Source organism: Calliphora vicina, chromosome 2, assembly GCF_958450345.1.
Source record: "Calliphora vicina chromosome 2, idCalVici1.1, whole genome shotgun sequence".
Taxonomy (NCBI): domain Eukaryota; kingdom Metazoa; phylum Arthropoda; class Insecta; order Diptera; family Calliphoridae; genus Calliphora; species Calliphora vicina.
The window spans coordinates 128,844,848-128,863,576 of record NC_088781.1 but is presented as its reverse complement, the minus strand read 5'-3'; the positions used below and the strand labels follow the sequence as shown (position 1 = coordinate 128,863,576).

At 27.7% G+C, this 18,729-nt stretch overlaps 2 protein-coding genes across 3 annotated transcripts in view; one reads left to right on the top strand and one right to left on the bottom strand.

Annotated features, from left to right (window-relative positions):
• The window catches only part of Ance-3, a 250,436-nt gene that overhangs the window by 177,381 nt on the left and 54,326 nt on the right, over nt 1–18,729 (top strand). The window lies entirely within an intron of this gene.
• On the bottom strand, nt 6,800–18,666 carry Vajk3. 2 transcript variants are annotated; one of them, XM_065501751.1, is made up of 4 exons: nt 18,585–18,666; nt 18,364–18,435; nt 8,930–9,125; nt 6,800–8,866 (listed from the first exon to the last, which is right to left on the bottom strand). In XM_065501751.1, the coding sequence occupies exons 2-4, from the start codon at nt 18,373–18,375 to the stop codon at nt 7,743–7,745; spliced, it is 1,332 nt and encodes a 443-aa protein (XP_065357823.1). In that variant the 5' UTR covers nt 18,376–18,435; nt 18,585–18,666; the 3' UTR covers nt 6,800–7,742. The 2 variants fall into 2 exon arrangements, with proteins under 2 accessions (XP_065357823.1, XP_065357822.1); XM_065501750.1 differs by having other exon boundaries at nt 6,800–9,125.

Sequence of the window (18,729 nt, the reverse complement as noted above, 5' to 3'; positions counted from 1 at the left end):
GAATAAAATCGAAAAGAATCCATCGATTTTTATGATCGATATCTCGTTTTGTTGCTATTACATTTGGCTTTGCTATAAAGTAATAAATCTAAACAATTTCTGCCGATTTTGATTTTTCATGAATTTTTTAAAACAAAAAAATTAGTTATTTTCACTTAAAAATATATATTTTTTTGCTTGACACTAACTATTTAATTTTATGTATATCAAACAAAAAACTAAAATTTGTGAAAATGAGCGAATTCACTTAATTGTTAATAAATTCGAATAGAATCAACGGATTTTTATGACCGATATGTCATTTTGATGCCACTATACGTGGCTTTGTACTAAAGTAATAAATCTGAACAATTTCTTATGATTTAGATTTTTCATGATTTTTTTAAAAAAAAAAAAATTAATTTTCACTTAATAAATTTATTTTTTGCTGCAGTTTGTTAATAAAACTCCGAATCTACTGAGCCGATTAAAACGCACTATATATATGAAAATTTATACATAGCATGGGGAAAATGTTTTCAAAATTCAATCAATCGAAAGAAGAATACTAACTGCTTAATTTTATGTATATCAAACAAAAAACTAAAATTTTATGAAAATGAGCGAATTCACTTAATTGTGAATAAGTTCCAAAAGAATCAACCAGTTTTTATGATCGATATGTCGTTTTGTTGCCATTATACGTGGCTTTGTATTAAAGTAATAAATCTGAACAATTTCTGATGTTTTCGATTTTTCATGAATTTTTTAAAACAAACAAATTTTTTATTTTCGCTTAAAAAATTTATTTTTTCTGCAATTTATTATTATAACTCCAAAACTACTGAGCCGATTGAAATGCAATATATAAGCGGATTATAGGTTATATATAGAATTTAAAATTTGGATCCTATTTGTACTACTGTAACCACAATAAAAAGCCTCTAAGATTTTTTCGATTTTGTTGCCCTGTGTTTTTGCATAAGTTTGACTTGTTTAACAAAATATTTGCTTAAATGACTGGCATGTATTGATGTCATAAACAGATTCTTGAATTTTTTGTTAAAAGCTTAAGAATATTTCAGACTAAAGACAAGATAATATAAATTTATTTAATGGAGAAAAATCGGACGAAATTTTTGATACAAAATCGACAAAATAGGCCTATAAATGGATCCACTTTAAATCAATTTTTTTGGCAACTGCTGCCAACATAACTAAAAATAGTTCCTTTTCTTTTAACTGCCTTTCAAAATTTCAATAATTTTCTTTCCCTTTTAATTTCATTTGACATATTTTCGAAGGTCATTCAACTCTTTAGCCACTGACCGTATTAAAAATAAATGTTTGTGTTTGTAACAAATTTAAAAAAAAATGTTTTTTCCCCCAAAAACTATAAAAAGATATGTTGGGGCGTTGCTTGTTTGAGTTTATTTTTAAAATTTTTGTATGTTTTGGTTTTGGTTAATTATTTGATTTTATTACTTGGGGTCAAGTTCATCTCTAGCCAACATTTATTTACAAAACATCTCAACAATTTTATGGTCATAGTTTTTATTACAATTGTAAAAAAAAAATAAATTAAAATAAAATAAACAAAAATTGTATGGTTTAATGAATTGTTAACTGCGTTTAATGGCAGAGTCACTAGAGGTTATTAGGTTATTAGTAGCGAGAGGTCATAAAATTGTTTTCAGAAAACTTGAGGGACAGACAAATGGGCAAGTTTTTTCTTGTCTGTCTTTAATTTTAAATTATTATCATTATCAGTATAATTTTTGCCTGTAATTATTTTTAAGCATAGAAATTAACTTAAAATTATTAATAAAATTCTTTTGCTAATTTATTTTTTTTGTTCATTCTTTTCAGGTAAGTGTTTTTGAAATTGTTGTCTTTTTTAACACAGTAAGTTTTGAATCTTTATACACATTTTTTACACTAAAAATATTTTCCAAATCATTTAATCTTGGCTGATGCCTTCCCATTAGTTAGATTCTCTTTTTAAGGGCAGTATTTCAAGGTTGCGGCAACAACTCATCCCATGCATATTAATGATATCTTATTAATTACATCTCTCTCTCATTGACACTATCTCTCAATCTCTCTACCACGGCCTTTTTAAGTTTTAATCTAAAAATTATGCAAAAAAACTAGTAACTACTGCTACTGTCTATATAAAGACCAAACCCGATTTATCATGTTTATGACCAACTAAACTACATTTAATTACAAATTAAATATTCCGCTTGTACTTCCCACTCAGCCAAAACAAAATCACCAGCTGTATTCCTAATATGGGTGGTAAATTACATGTAGACATGGGTAAATATTTAATTAAAAAAAAAAACATTTCATGACACAAATATTTTGTTTTAAATTAAAGACAAATTTTTAAAATTTATAAAAATAATACTAGGAGTAAGTTAGTAGTTTAGGTCTTAAGTATTTTACTAATGAACTGGCTATTATTAACAACAAAATATTCCAGAGAGAAAAAAATGCTGTTAGTTTTCCTGTTGCAAAGTTAATTTTACCGCAAGTTCATGGCTTAAATATTGTTTAATTAAATAAAATAATGAAAACATATTTTGCATTTTAATGCTACAATAGATAAAAATATGAAGTTTAAGGCTTTTTGTTATGTTGGAAAGTATTTTAATGAATTGTTACAAGAAAATAAGTGTAAATTTCCTGTTAAAGAAATAAATTGATGTTAAACGGTGAAACAAATTAAGTTTATTTCTTAAGGCTTTTCTTTTTATTTGGCTTCAAATATCTTTAATACTTTTACAAAAATTGTTGCAGCTTTTATAGAAAAGGTAATTTTACTTACAGATACATATGGGCAATTCCATATCATCGTACGTGACATTTGTACGCCTATAGAGTGGAATAGATTTTACAAAAATAAGAGTATCTGAAAAATAATTTGGTCTTTATGTTCCATTCAGAGGGCACTATATTTTAAAATAATAAAAAGTTCTGTCGAAATATTTTTGTGCAAAATATTGAGCGAAATAAGGGTATACGTACGTGACATAAAACGGAACTCATTTTGAGCTACATGTAGAAATATGCGAAAATGTTATGTTTCCTTTTAATTTCTTACACTTAACGAAATATTTTTCCTTTACAATCCGTCATATTTAAATAAAAACTATCTTTGGATGATTTTATAATAAATAAAATTTAATATCGTACGTGACATACCTTACGTGACAGATTGTTCTCTTATAATAAAACAATATGTATTCTGTTAATATATATATACAAAAACTAAAAAAGTGAATAGAAAATATACATTTGGTTACAATAAACAATTTGACAATAGCAAAAAAACAATCAGAGTCAAATTCATTTCATATTACAAGCTAATTGGGAGCATAGTTTTCGCCGAAATTTTAGCCTAAAACATACCTAAAACATTAAAAATTAAATATAATCAGTTTTAACTATTACTTTTGTCTTTAAAATGTTGTAATATGACCTAAATACTTTCACATTGTAACATTTTATTATTTTCTTCTATTCAAATCATCTTGAAAAAAAGTTTCAAGGGTTTTTGTGTTATCAGTCGTCGATCGACATAAATAGTAGTCGGAAGTTCTGGACTATAAAGCGGGTAAGGCAAAACTTCCCATCCACTTCATTCTAAATACTTTTTAACAGGTATTACAAGATGTGGCCGATCGTTGTCATGATAGAATATTACGGCTTCATGTCTGGCCTCATATTCTGGGCTTTTTTTTGGCCAATGTTCGATGTTTCGTTCGATGCAGGTTTTCTGTAATGATCTGGTTAGATTACAGCAGCTCATAGTAGATAGAACCGTTTTGCTCCCAACAAATACAGATAATTAACTTAGCGCCATGGATATTTGGCAGTTTGGCCTGGCTTCACATACGATCTCTTACATTTCGGGATATCGTAATGGATCCATTTTTCATGGCAAGTAATGGTTCGCTGCAAAAATAATTTTCCTTTAAAATGTTCAAGCATCATTTCGGTCATACAATATTGACTTTCAAGGTATCTCGGTTTCAATTCGTATAGTACTCAATTACCCTGATTTTGGATGAATCTTGCTGCTCGCAAATGTTTCGAAATTGCTGCTTGAGTAGCTCCCAATGATTTTGCAAGATCCAATCTTCATGAAGTAATTTTTATAATTCTTGGTCTTAAAACTAATTTGGCTGGCCTGGACGATCTTTGTCTTCCGTTTCAAAATCACCAGTTCAGAACCGCACAAAACCTCTCTAGCGCATTGAAACCGATGGAACACATTCAGCATTGGTGAGAAATCGGTGTGATTTAGCGGTCATTTTTCGAAACTGAAGCTTGATCGCTACTCTGATCTTCGTTGAATCTGCGAAATTGTTATTACACCCATACTGCTCTACATTGTTAGAATAGGGGACGATATGAAGAGAAAGGTGTATCGTAGATCTTTGGATTTTCATGTGAGTTGCGATTCAATTATAAATTTGACAGACAGGTAAAATTATTCTTAGGCAAGTGGCATTCAACTAGAAGAGACTACGTATATGTCGCCCGAGGTATATATATATATTTATAACGTTATACATCGCTAGCTCGAAGATGATGAGTAGGGTTGGTGAGATTTCTATGTGGAGAGGTAAGAGTTCAATGTTCCCTTCAGGGATTTAGAAGGGCACCAAGCAGCTTTAACGTGATATTTAATGATGAACTTGATTTGGATAACTCTGTTGCAAATGTGGTAAGCGGATTTAATAGTAAGATTACGGATGTTCGACCTCTTGATAGATATTTTAATCATACAATATAAACTGACGATTTAGCGTGAGCTATATTGCGTTTCTCAGAAAAAGATAGGACAATGAACCCATCTACCAATGTATAGTTATCATGTATGCGAATAATGCAGATAGTTAGTTCTCTGATATGCAAACTATATTATTGTAGTAAAAATAGAGCAATTGTTAATTTTTCTTTATTAAAGAGAGATGGATTAACCCGATGTCACTATAATAATGTTCTTGGAGAAAGAGGATGATTTAGATGTAACCTGTGTCACTGTACCACTTGCTCTAGGATAACACAGAGGTATTTTTGTGATTTTCGGAAGTTAACCTTATATGGAATCTACAAGCTCGGAAGGTGCAGAACGTTCTGGATGCCCAGTTGAGATCTCAACACCCTTTTGGGTGTTGGCCGATCAGAGATTCAAATTGTGAGAGATTGTGGAAGCCATAGGCATCTCATTCGAATACAATTATTCTCACAGTATTCCTTATCCTCCTATATGGGGTAATGGAACAAGCAAACATCGATACTCCACATGGAATACGCTGGAATTTAAGCGTTTGTTTGCCCACCGATTCCATGATATACGACAAAAGCTTATTTGCCTTGATAAGAAAAGAAGGGAAGTTAGATAAACGTAAATAAAACCAAGCAGATGCGGATTGGCACCATCAACTCAACTCCTCTTTCACTATATGGAACCATAATTGAAGACGTTGTCTTTTTTGTTTGCTATTTCGGTAGTCGCATTTGGAAGGATATAACTGACCGCAAACATTTGTGGATTAGTACCACCAACTCAACACCTCTTTCACTACATGGATCCATAATTGGGAACGTTGACTCTTATGCTATTTCGAAGGATGACGGTTCTGTTATTGATATAACTGACCTAACATAACAAAGCCTGAGTCGCATTTCACTTGATAAATAAAGTGTGACGAGCGAACAATATCTCTATATCTACAAAAATTAAAATATTTAACTACAGTGTAAAATCCGTCCTACTCTACAGCTGCACTGCATGGAGCACAACGCAAACCATATTCAGAAAGTTGCAAATATATGCGGAATTTCTTTCCACATTGGGTGACTAATGAACATCTTTTGTACATGGCCAAATGTGAACCGTGGTCTTGGATTGGTCATATTCTATGTAGGAAATGTAATGAAATCAGCAGAGATGCTCTCGATTGGAATCCGCAAAGTCACCGCCAGTCTGGCCGCCCACGAAACTCTTGGGTGAGGATAGTTAGAAGAAAAGTCGAAGGCTGCATTAAGTCGTGGATCCAAGTCAAAGCTCTAGCCAATGATCGCTCCAGCATGAACTTCTGTATACTAAAGCGATATGTACAATGTATGAGGCCATGAACAAATTTATTTTTCACCAAGACAATGCAAATGTGCAATTTCCATAACATAAATTCAAGAATTAGGCTACGAATTGTTCCCTCATCCATCGTATTCTCCGGACTACTTTTTGTTTCAAAACCTAAAGAAATTGCTCGGCGGAACGAGATTTGACTCCAATTATGAAATTATCTCACAAACCATTATCTATTTTGATGACCTCGGCAAAACTTATTTTTTGGAAGTGATAAAAAGTTGGAGAAACGTTGTATAGAGCTCAAAAAAGACTACGTTGAATAATAAAATTATTTTTTATCCAAATACCTGTTTTTCATTCATATTGTCACGCCCTCATATAATAGGTTGGAATTGAAATATTATTATTAATTCCATTAGTTCCTATAAGGCACATAGGGCCTCGGAATTGAAATATAATATCCTTTTAAGTTATAGAAAGATGCTCACTAGTTAATCACGAAAATTTTGAGTATTTGTTTATAAGAATTTTGAAACGGAATAACAACGTTAGTGTGCTCTATCCACTGAATTCTTTTCTTATTTTAAAAGCTAATAATATTTTAAATCTATATTTGAATTTATCATGTTCTAAGTATTTTAAACATTGTTTTTTTTAAATGTTCTCCCACTTCAATTTAAATAAAAAGAAAAAGAATTACACACAAAATTTTATATTTTTTAAATATTTTATTTTATACATTTATTTAAATTTTTTTGTCATCATTTTTAAAAACATTGTTTCTCCTTAATAAACTTATTTACAATTTTTATAATAAAAAAAAATTATATATTTCATAATAATAACATAAGAAAAAAAATTAATTTATACACAAAAAAAATATACAAACAATTAAAGATATTTCTGCTGGTAACAAACAAATTTAATCACCACAATAAGCCAAGAAAAATTTAAGGGAAATAAAAACTTAATAAAAAATAAATAGAAAAAAATAATTTTTGAAAAAAATTATTAAAAAACAAAGATTTTTTTAAATAGAAAATATTATAACCATGTTATGTACGTGTTTAACGTATGTTATTTATTACAAGCTGGTCTTCCTTTCAAAATGAAACAAATTTAACGAATTTATCACAATTTTTGTTTAACATTTTAGGAAGAAATTCATGCAATTAATTAAGAATTACTGGAACTAAACAATTTTATAATAATTGGTTTATTATAAAAACATAGTTTTGTAAAGAGTTGGGGGGTGGGGAAATAATATTTTTAAAGTCTTGAAATTCCGTTTTAGAAATTAAGATATTTTGATGATTGGATTTTTCTTAAATTCTAAGTGGCAGTGTTGGTGTTTGTTCTTTCCCAAACATTTAACTTTTGCTTTACGGCAGAACTAATTTCATGAGGCCAGCAGAAAAAGATCAGCATACCTAGTGGCAAAGTTTCTTTTTGAATAAAGAATTTTCACAATAGAAAATAAAAAGAGGGACAGGAGTTGAGGCATGTGGGGAGGGGGGAGGTTAGAATAATTATAACTAGTTTTTTGTTATGTTATATTGTTGTTTTTTTTGTTGAACAACAAAAAGAAATCATTTACACTTTGTTTTTTTGGGATTTTTAGATGAAATGAAGTCTAGAGCGGACAGAAGACTTATTTCTTTTTGTGGTAACCGTGACCGTCGGAAATAACGGAGCCACCATGACCACTGGACGAGAAACCATAACCACTTGATGAGAAACCATGGCCGCCAGAGGAGAAACCATGACCGCCACCATGGCCAATGGCAATACCGCCACCACCATGACCATAGGCAATACCGCCACCACCATAGGCAATGCCGCCACCGCCATGACCGAGGGCAATACCGCCACCATGTTGTACTACTGAGTGGCCGGCTACAACGGGTACACCTACGGGTACGGGCACTGGTCTTTCAACTGTTACGGGTACATGTCTGGTAACTGCAACAGGAACGGGACGATCGACGGGCACCTTAACGGGGTAGGGTACGGGACGATCGACGGCATAGGGTACACGCTTTTCAACGGTGTAGGGTTGAGGTACTTCTACGGGTACTTTGACTTCATAGGGACGATCTACGGGCACGGGATAGGGACGATCTACACGAACGGGCACTTGTACGGGTACCTTTCTTTCCACAACAACGGGGTAGGGTTTCTCTACGGTGACTTGGTAGGGCTTGGGTACATTAACTTGCACTGGACGATCGACGGGCACATGGACGGGCACTTGAACATGCTTGATGACTTCGTAGGGCTGGGGTACTGGCACTGGTACTTTAACGGGCACTTGCACATGCTTGATGACTTCGTAGGGTTGGGGTACGGGTACTTTAACGGGCACTTGCACGTGCTTGATCACTTCGTAGGGTTGGGGCACGGGCACCTTAACGGGATAGGGACGATCGACGGGCACTTGAACGGGCACTTGCACCTTCTTGATAACTTCGTAGGGTTGGGGTACATGCACGGGCACTTTAACGTATTCCTTGACGGGCACAGCAACCTTTCTGATCACTTCATAGGGCTGTGGCACGGGTACCTTAACATGGACGGGCACGTGTTTAATGTGTTCCACGGGGTAGGGACGATCGACTACATGTGGCACGGGAATACCCTTGGTGATGGTAATAGTCTTGTGTACATCGGCCATTTTGCTGATTAAGAATTCCTGAGGTGCGCTATGTCCACCGCTGATGACAACACCACCACCATAACCGCCATAACCACCGCCGCCGTGACCACCACCATGACCTGCAAAACCAGAATGACCATAATAAGCTACTGCGGGTGCAGAATGAGCAATAATGGCATTACCACTATGTCCGTAACCATGACCATGCGAAATGGAACCGTGTCCCAAATAACCGACATCCAAACCGGAGTGACCATAACCGTAACCCAAATCGAGAAGACCACGTTTGTCGAGTTTCTTCTCTAAAGGAACCTTTTCTTCTGACTTTTTGGCTGTTTCGGCGCAAGCAGAAGCCACCAATAGTGTGGCGAGACAGATCTGTAAGAAAAGGGGAAAGGGGAAGAAAGGAAGTTTTAAAATTAGTTTGAATCAATCATTAAGATTAAATTAGTTTTTAATTTTAAGCTAAACGATATTTTTAATTCCAAATTTTTTGTTTGTTGCTTAAATTAAATTACGTTTTAATTGAGTGCCAAATGCTTTGGAAGCAAATAAAACAGTCTTCTGTTTTAATTATTTTCAAATTGGTTTCTTTGTTTTTCTTAAATAATTTCAGTTATTTTAAAATGTAAAATCTTTTGTTTCTTTATGCATAATATCATTAATTAGCTTTTAATACTTTTAATGCCTTTGTTTCTAACAATTTATAAACCATTTGTCTTTAAGCCAAACTAGCACCCGCCTTAATATTTCGATAGACAGCTGACGATGATCGTTATGATCAAAACAACAACCTTGCCAAAAAATATATAAAAATAACAATACTCTAAAGACCTATAAAGCAAACCGTGCAAATATTATGCAAATTTGACTTGTTTTTTTCTTAAGCAAACTAAATATTTATGTGTCTGCTATCAAAAATTTAAATTTCATATGAAATAATCAGAGCTGAAGATTGTACCAGAGAGGGGTACGATCAGAAACATGAATGAAAACATGAAAAAAAACCTTAATAAAATTTCCATAAAATAAACCAGCTTGAAGTAGAGATAAAAGTTTATTCACTTGAAATAAGTTGGAAATAAAAATAGAAAGAAAAAATAACAATGTTTTATATAGAAATAAAAAGCAGCTACTGGTTGGTAGTTATAATGGAATTGAGGCGTTAAGCGGCATTTGAAACCGATTAAGTTGTCTAGCAATTAATCGAATAATGAATTAAAAGCATAAATTACATTTATTTACACTTAAAAGGGTGTAACTAAATAAAAAATAAGACAATAATCGGGTAACCGAATAGTTGTGGAAACGAATAAACAGCTAGCTAACTGATCTATAGAGCAGTTAGTTATATTAACTGTAAGAATTTGACTTAATAAAACCATAGTTAAAAAAGTAACCAAATAATCGTGTAACCGAATAAGCAAGTAACCGAATAACTTGCTATAAAATTTGTTAAATTAAAGAAATTTAAAAAAATAAATAAAAGCGAATAACCAAATAAAAAATTAATCGATTGAATGGTTAATTATTGAATTTGAAAATAATTATTTTTATTTACATTTAAATGGAATTTCATCTCAAAATCTAAATAAATTGGCCTATTTATAAAATTGTATTAACGAATAATCGATTAACAAATAATCGAGTAAACCTTTCAAAAGGCTTTAAGGAAGTTTTCACATTCATTTTAAAACAAAATTTAAATTGAAAAAGAGTAGAAAATATATTGAAACCGAATAATCGTATAAGCGAATAACCGGGTAATTATTAATAAATTAATCGATTAAATTCAAAATTTATTGGAAAATTATAAAAAAGTATATAAATTTGTGTTGAATGGAACATTAATTTGAAAAAGAGTAATCGAATAATTTTTCTATCGAATAAAGGTTTAAATGTTTAATCGAATAATCGATTAATTTTACAAATTTAAGAAAAAATTATTTATTTTTAATGCAAGTGACTTCCAAATGTGAATCCATTAGTTTTTACAAAAATTTATTCGGTTCCCAAATAATCGATTAATCGTTTTTGGAAAATAATTAAATAAAAACGATTATATTTAGGAATTTTTAGTATAATGTTAAAATTTTAGAAAAAAAATTTGCTTTAATTTTAAAATGTGTAACCGAATAATCGTGTAAACGAATAATCGGCAATTATTTAATCGAATAATTTATCAATTTTATAAATTATATTTGATTTATGGCAGTTAGTTTGAAAATTTGATTCAAATGGTTTTCGAAGAAACCAATTCGATTCCCAAATAAATGAATAACCGAATAATCGGTTATAAAGCAATATTAATTAAGAACAATTTTGTTTAAAAATTATAAAGAAATATTTATATTGCTGCTAAAATTAAGCTTTAATAAAAAAAGTTTGACCGAATAACCGGTTAATTATTTAATCGAATAATTGATTTATTTCATAATTTCCAAAGAAAAATTATTATTTTTAATGGAGTTAACTAAAAAATATAATTCCAATGGTTTTTAGAAAACTGTATTCGGTTCTCAAATAATCGATTAATCGGTTATGGAAAATAATTAAGTAAAATGTTTTGTATTTAAAAATGTTTAACATTATAACAAAATTTTAGCTCAAAATGTGTTACGGAATAATTATGTAAGCGAATAATCGGTCAATTATTTAATCGAATAAACGATTTTTTCCATAATTCTTAATAAAAATTATGTTTTTATAATGTATTTTATTTAAATATTTGATACAAATGTTTTTTGGAAAATTTATTCGGTTAACAAATAATCGAGTTATCGTTTAAGCGAATAACCGGTTAATTCTTTAATCGAATAATCAATTTATTTCATAATTTCAAGTAATAGTTATGTTTTTATATTGTATTTTATTTAAAAATTTGATAAAAATGTTTTTTTTTTAAAATTTATTCGGTTGGCAAATAATCGAATAATCGGTTTTTCGAAAAAATTTTGTCAATATAATTTTATTTGGAAAATTACAATTTGATGTTTGTTTTATTGTTAAATTAAGTTTAAATTAATGAAAAAGTCCCAAAATATTCGATTAATCGTTTAAACAGTTTTTCGATTATTCGCTTAATATTTTAGATTCTTTTATTCATTTTGGTATGTACTTCCACTTTTAAGCAAAAATTTATTAAAAATTCTAGTTTCAATATGACTGGGGGAGATATTGAAATATCGAATAATCGAGTTTTTAGAAACAATTAAGTCAAAAACATTTTATTTGGAAAATTTTTATTCAATATTTGCTTTATTGTTAAATTAAGTTTAAATTTATGAAAAAGTCACCGAATATTCGATTAATCGTTTACCAGTTTTTCGATTATTCGATTAATATTTTAGGTTTTTTTTGGGTTTGATCGGTTTTTAGAAACAATTAATTGAAAAACAATTACTTTGAAAAGTTTAAATTTATGAAAAAGTCACCGAATATTCGATTAATCTTTTAAACAGTTTTACGATTATTTGTTTAATATTTTAGATTCTTTTGTCATTTTGGTATATACTTCCAATTTTAAGCAAAGATTTATTAAAAATTCTAGTTTTTCAATATGACTAGGGGAGATATTGGTTAGCAAATAATCGAATAATCGAGTTTTAGAAACAATTAAGGCAAAAACATTATATTTGGAAAATTTTTATTCAATATTTGCGTTATTGTTAAATTAAGTTTAAATGTATAAAATAGTCACCGAATAATCGATTAATCGTTTGCAAGATTTTCGATTATTCGTTTAATTTTTTAGATTTTTTTTCTTTTTGATGGGGTTTTATAAACAATTAAGTCAAAAACAACTTATTTGGAAAACTTTAATTTTATATTTGTTTTATTGTTAAATTAAGTTTAAATTTATGAAAAAGTCGCCGAATATTCGATTAATCGTTTACCAGTTTTTCGATTATTCGATTAATATTTTAGATTTTTTTTCTTTTTGATGGGTTTTTAGAAACAATTAATTCAAAAACATTTTGTTTGAAAAGTTTAAATTTATAAAAATGTCACCGAATAATCGATTAAACATTTGCCAGTTATTCGATTAATCGATTAATATTTCGGCTTGTTTTAGAAATAATTAAGTCAAAAACATTTAATTTTAAAAGTTTAAATTAATGCCACCGAATAATCGATTATTCGTGAACCGGTTTTACGATTATTCGTTTAATATTTTAGATTTTGTTTTTAATTTTGCTCTGTATTTCCACTTTTAAGCTAAAATTTATTAAAAAATTCAATCTCTTAAAATGTTTAGGGGAGTTAACGGTTATGTATATAATTTTCAAAATTTTATATTGTATATACATATTTCGCTTTTACGCTGGTCGTCTTCATTGTAGCTTGTACTTGATCTTACTCACATTTCAAAGTCTATTTCTTACTCATCATAGACCAACCAACCGACCGGCTTTGAAACTAAACAAAAACAAACAAAACTTTATAATTTCTTGTGTTTACTTTCTGGTTTGTTAGTGGGGTGTGTTAGCCAGCATGTTGGGCTGGATTTGTTGACGGAAATATAACATGGTAATATGATATTACAAAAACAAAAAACCAAAATATTACAAATTATTGGTAAATTTTTGTTTGTATTTATGCATGAGCAGAGCGTGAGCATATTAAAATGCATAGAGCAGGCTAATAATTTAAGTTTTTTTTTTAAGCAATTATTTGATAACGTTAAACAAATTACTCACTTATGAAGAAAGAAAGAAGAAAAAACAATGAAAATATTATTGATATGAAAATAAAATTAATAGTAATTCATTAACAATTGTGGCAAGTGAATTTTGTTTGAATTGTGGTAAAAAAGCCCAGCAAATGTTTTTGTTTTTAAATAAAAGTTAACACAAGTTTGTGTCTGAAGTCTTTTGTTTTGTAAGATTGTAGGGAAGAATTTGATTCAAATTCTTGAAATGTTGAAATCATTCTAGAATAAGTGTTTGTGACTTTAGCAACTCATAATTATTGAAATATTTTTATATTTTCTTCTATATTATTTATTTATTATTTTATTATTTCTTTTAGTTTCTTATAACTGTCTTTTTGTCATGCCAGTCATGTTTTCTTAGTATGGCTTGGTTACATTATTTAAAATTTCACTTGTTTTAAATTTGTTTGAATTTTTTTTTCATTTGTTTGTGTTTGGTGACTCTTTAGTTTTTGTTTTAGGTATTTTTGATTTTATTTTAGCCATGTGCCTCTGACTGCCTGTTACTTATTGTTGCGTTTATTTTACTATATTTTGCGACATATGAATGCGTTTTGGTTTTGTATTTGTATGCTTTCGCTTTAGCGATTACTTAATAGCTAAATTTATTAGTTGTTGCTATTTTTATAGAAGGCAATATGATTAGATAATTGATTAAACAAAAAAAAGTAATTAAATGCTGTAATAATTACAGGTGTCAATTAATATGGGCAAGGTTGTCAATGGTATGAAAAAGACCAATGTATTGAAGGCAAAAATGGTGACAAAAACAATTGAATTTATTATAATTTATGTTTTGAGAACATTGAATGAAAATAGGGAAATAAATGACGAATAAATTTAAAAATTCAGTTTTGCCGGGAGAAAATTTTCCATAATTTGAATTTGCTAACCATAATATTGTCATATGATTAGCTTTCATTTTAATAAAAATTTAAATTTTCTATTTTTCTAATTTTAAGAGCTTAAAGCTCTGGAAAATGCTGAGAATTTTTAGAATTTTTCCATTGAAATCTAAAATTATTTATTTTTAAATTGTTTGTTTTAATTAGTAGTTTACCACAAATTGTTCTTTAACATTAATCTTGCTAAATACAGCAGACTTTAGACTAATTGCTTTTAGCTACATATTTAAAAGAATACTTTGAACCAAATAACTTAAACATGCCATTGTAGATCACTTTATTAAAAGCTTACTTTGGAATTTGTAGCAATAATTCACCAACATGAAATCATGAGCCATGAAGATCAGTTTTGCAGAAGATCTAACAATACCATTGAATTACAAGGTTTTACAGTAATATGTTGTCATAAAACTGGCAATTAGTTGTGAATCAAAAGACTTTAATATTAAAGTTAAACCTTTAAGGCAATGGTTTTGAGAGAATCTTGAATATAATACCATTGATCATTCACTTCAGCGCCTAACAGGCTGTTGCTTTATGCCAAATGAATGCTTTCGATCGTTTTTAAAGCAAAATAAATTTGATTTGTTTTTCATTAATATCAAGGGATTTTCAAAATAAAATTATTTTTGAAAAATTTAGCTACTAGTTCAAAAAATAAATACCCTTTTCAAATAGTACTTTTTTTTAAAAAGATGTACCTTTTTCAAAATAGTAATTTTTTATAAAAACTACTTTTTTGAAAATAGTACTTTTTTATAAAAAGTACCTTTTTCAAAATAGTACTTCTTTCCAAATAGTTCTTTCCTTTAAAAAAAATGTTGCTCTTTCAAAATAGTATTTTTTGATAAAACAGTATATTTTTTATAGAATAGTACTTTTTTCAAAAAGTATCTTTTTCAGAATAGTACTTTAAACTATTTTTATCTTTCGAAATATTACTTTTTGATAAAACAATTTTGCTATTTCAAAACAATACTTTTTGGTAAAGAATAGTACTTTTTTTCAAAATGTATCTTTTTCGGCACAGTATTTTAACAATTTTTAAAGTTTTTGAATTTTATTTTTGGAAAGTACAATTTTCAAAATAGTACTTTTTCCAAATAGTGTATTTTTTCAAATATTATCAAATTAAAACCATACCTTTTTCTAAAGAACTGTCTTTAAATAAGATTCTCATCAATAAACTTAAAATTTTAAATCAGGAATCTACAATAGCAATTAAGAAAAATACTTTTAAATAATCATGAGATTTGCCAGCAACAAATTAAGAATTTAATCATTATAAAAAAATAAGTCTATTAGCAACAATTTCGGTTTTCAAAATGAAACATTTCGCTTTCAATTTTTTTAAAGTACTTATTTTAAAATAGTACTTTTTTTATAAAAATAGTAGCTGTTTCAAAATAGTACTTTTTTAAAAAAAAATTTGATTTTTCAAAATATGTAGTGGGTACTTTTTGATAAAACAAAATAATTTTTTCAGAAAAGTACTTTTTTTAAAAAGTATCTTTATTCAGAATAGTACTTTAAATTAATTTTTATTGTGTTTGAAATATTTTTTAGAAAAGAATAATTTTAAAAATAGTACGATTATAAAAAAGTACCTTTTTCAAAATAGTACTTTTTTTAAAAAAAATTTTGGTTTTTAAAAATATGTAGTTGGTACTTTTTGATAAAAACAATATAATTTTAACAGAAAAGTACTTTTTTTAAAAAGTATCTTCATTCAGAATAGTACTTTTAATTAATTTTTAATATTTTTGAAATATTTTTTAGAAAAGAATAATTTTAAAAATTGTACTTTTTCCAAATAGTACTTAAAACCATACATATCTTTTTCTTAATAACTTTTTTAAAAAAATTTATAATTTTAAATCAGAAATATACAATCGCAATTAGTTGTTAAAAGACTTTTAAGAGAAGAAAATTTAAAATTTCGAAAATAATATTTTAAAATATATTAATGTTTTTGTCAAAAAATTTAATTTTTTGCAACACAAAAGCCTTTTCAAGAAAAGTACCTTTTACTACAAAAATTCTATTTTCAACCAAAATACACTTTTCGACAAATGTACTTTTTCAACAATGGTGCCTTTTTAATAAAAGTACCTTCTTTTTTAAATACTTGTTCAAAATTTCAAAGAACTACTTATTTTTAGTCATACACAGAGATAACAGATTCGTAGTAGCAACCGAATTGGTTGTCAATCGAATGATTCTGTCATGGTGACCGAATTTTAAGTTGTGGCTACAATATATTAGAAGGGGTAAACAAAGTTTGGTTTCTTCAACCGAAATTGTTCCTTTTTAATTGATTTTCTATTGCCAAAACTGAAATATAATATGGATCATTCGATTGACAACAAATTTGATTTCCACTATAAGTCTGTTTGCTCTGTAGAAAACTTTTAATGGAATAAATGATTTAAAGTGTCAGATTCCGTAAGGAAACTAAATATTGAAAATATTTTTCAAAATTTTGTGAAAAACTACTTAAAAAAATTAATTATTTTGCTATTAAAATGCTGTACATTATTTCAGTATGAATAATTTCTTAATATTGAAAATTTTGACAAACAAAAATTTAAAAAAATTTTGAAATGAAATATTTGGAAAAACTACTTAAATTATTAATTATTTTGCTATTAAAATGCTGTACATTATTTCATTATGAGTAATTTCTTAATATTGAAAATTTTGAAAAACAAAACTTTAAACAAATTTTGAAAAACAAAAATTTAAAAAAATTTTGAAATAAAATATTTGGAATTTAGAAAATTCGCTTAGAATTTTTAGAATTTAAATTATTTGTTAAACGTGAAATTGCTTTAAACAAATTTTACTTAGTATTTTAGAAGTTATTGAATTTATTTTAAATGAATATTTAAATTTAGCAATTTAATATTGAATTTGTTATAAAACTAGGGAATATCAGGAAGATGAACTAATTGAAATATTAAAAGATTAATTAATACACAAACTTATTTATCATATCTTTTTGTTCCAAATGTTTAATTTTGAAATATTGTATTTATTGTTTCTTAGATTTGATATTTTTTGGAGAGAAATTTAAAAATTATTTGATATTACAAATCAAACAATTCTGATTTGTATATTAGCTTAAATCAAAAGAATTGAAAAGTTTCACAAACTAAAAGAAATTTTTATGAAAAAGGTTTCAATTATTTTCTAGCTAATATATTTGAAAAAGTCTATTAGAAAGTGTAGATATTGAATCATTGAAAAATAAGAATTGAATAGTTTTCAATTTAAATTGTAAACAACTGCTGTATTTAAGTTTTTCGTAGAAGTATTTAATTTATTTCAAAGTAAAGCTAATACAACATTCATGTAGAAAAAGTTTATTTTTATTGGTGTTTTAATTTTGAAGTATTTTATAAAAATAATGTTTAAAAATTTTTTCAAAATTTTCAAACTAATTTGTTAAATTTTTCAATTTCTTATAATTTTTAAATATTTTTTGGGGTAGCTCAAAAAAGTTTTGAAATTTCAGATTAAGAGGATCGAAAATTATAAAAAGAATACTTCATATTTTAATTTCTCTCAAAATTCTATGAATTAATACATTAAATGAAATGTTTGGCAGAAACTACATGTATGAGTTCATTTTAAAGTTTATAGGATTTATAGAAAATTATTAAATATCCAGTATATGCAATTGATTTCAAATATAAAAGGAGCATTGGAATATTGAGAAAAAAGTTTTGAAAAAAAAATTGAAAAATTTCAAATTTTTATTTGATTTATTTTATTTAATAAGTTCTAATTTGAAGTTTGTAGAAAAAAAACTTAAGACGTTTCTTTAATTATTGAAATTACTTAACAATTTGGAAAATATTATTGGAAAATTTAGAACTTTTTCTTAACAACCAAAAATTTTATAAATTTCTAAGAATTTCTTGTTTCAATTAGGCACTTTTCACTTTAACACTTTTTTTAATATTTCAAACTAAAACATGTTGTTTATACTTACAAATAATTTCATGATGATTTTATTATAGAATAAACACACCCACTTTTAGCAAATACAGTCAGCAGCAGTTCACTAAAATTATAAATAAAAAAAAATTGAAATTTATTTAAAAAAAATTAATTTAACGGTAGTTTAATGCTTTGATTTTAAAAATTAATCACTTTACAAAAAAATATAAATTTTTAAACATTTTTTTTTATAAAAATAAAATAAAACTGCACCTTTTTCTTAAAAAAAACAGTAAATTATTTCTTTATGTAACACTACAAATAAAGGATTGTAGAACCCGCTACGATTCCAAACCTTTAACTGGATGCTGTCTTTGGTCAGTTAGTGGCTTATATACTCCACACATTTATTACGATT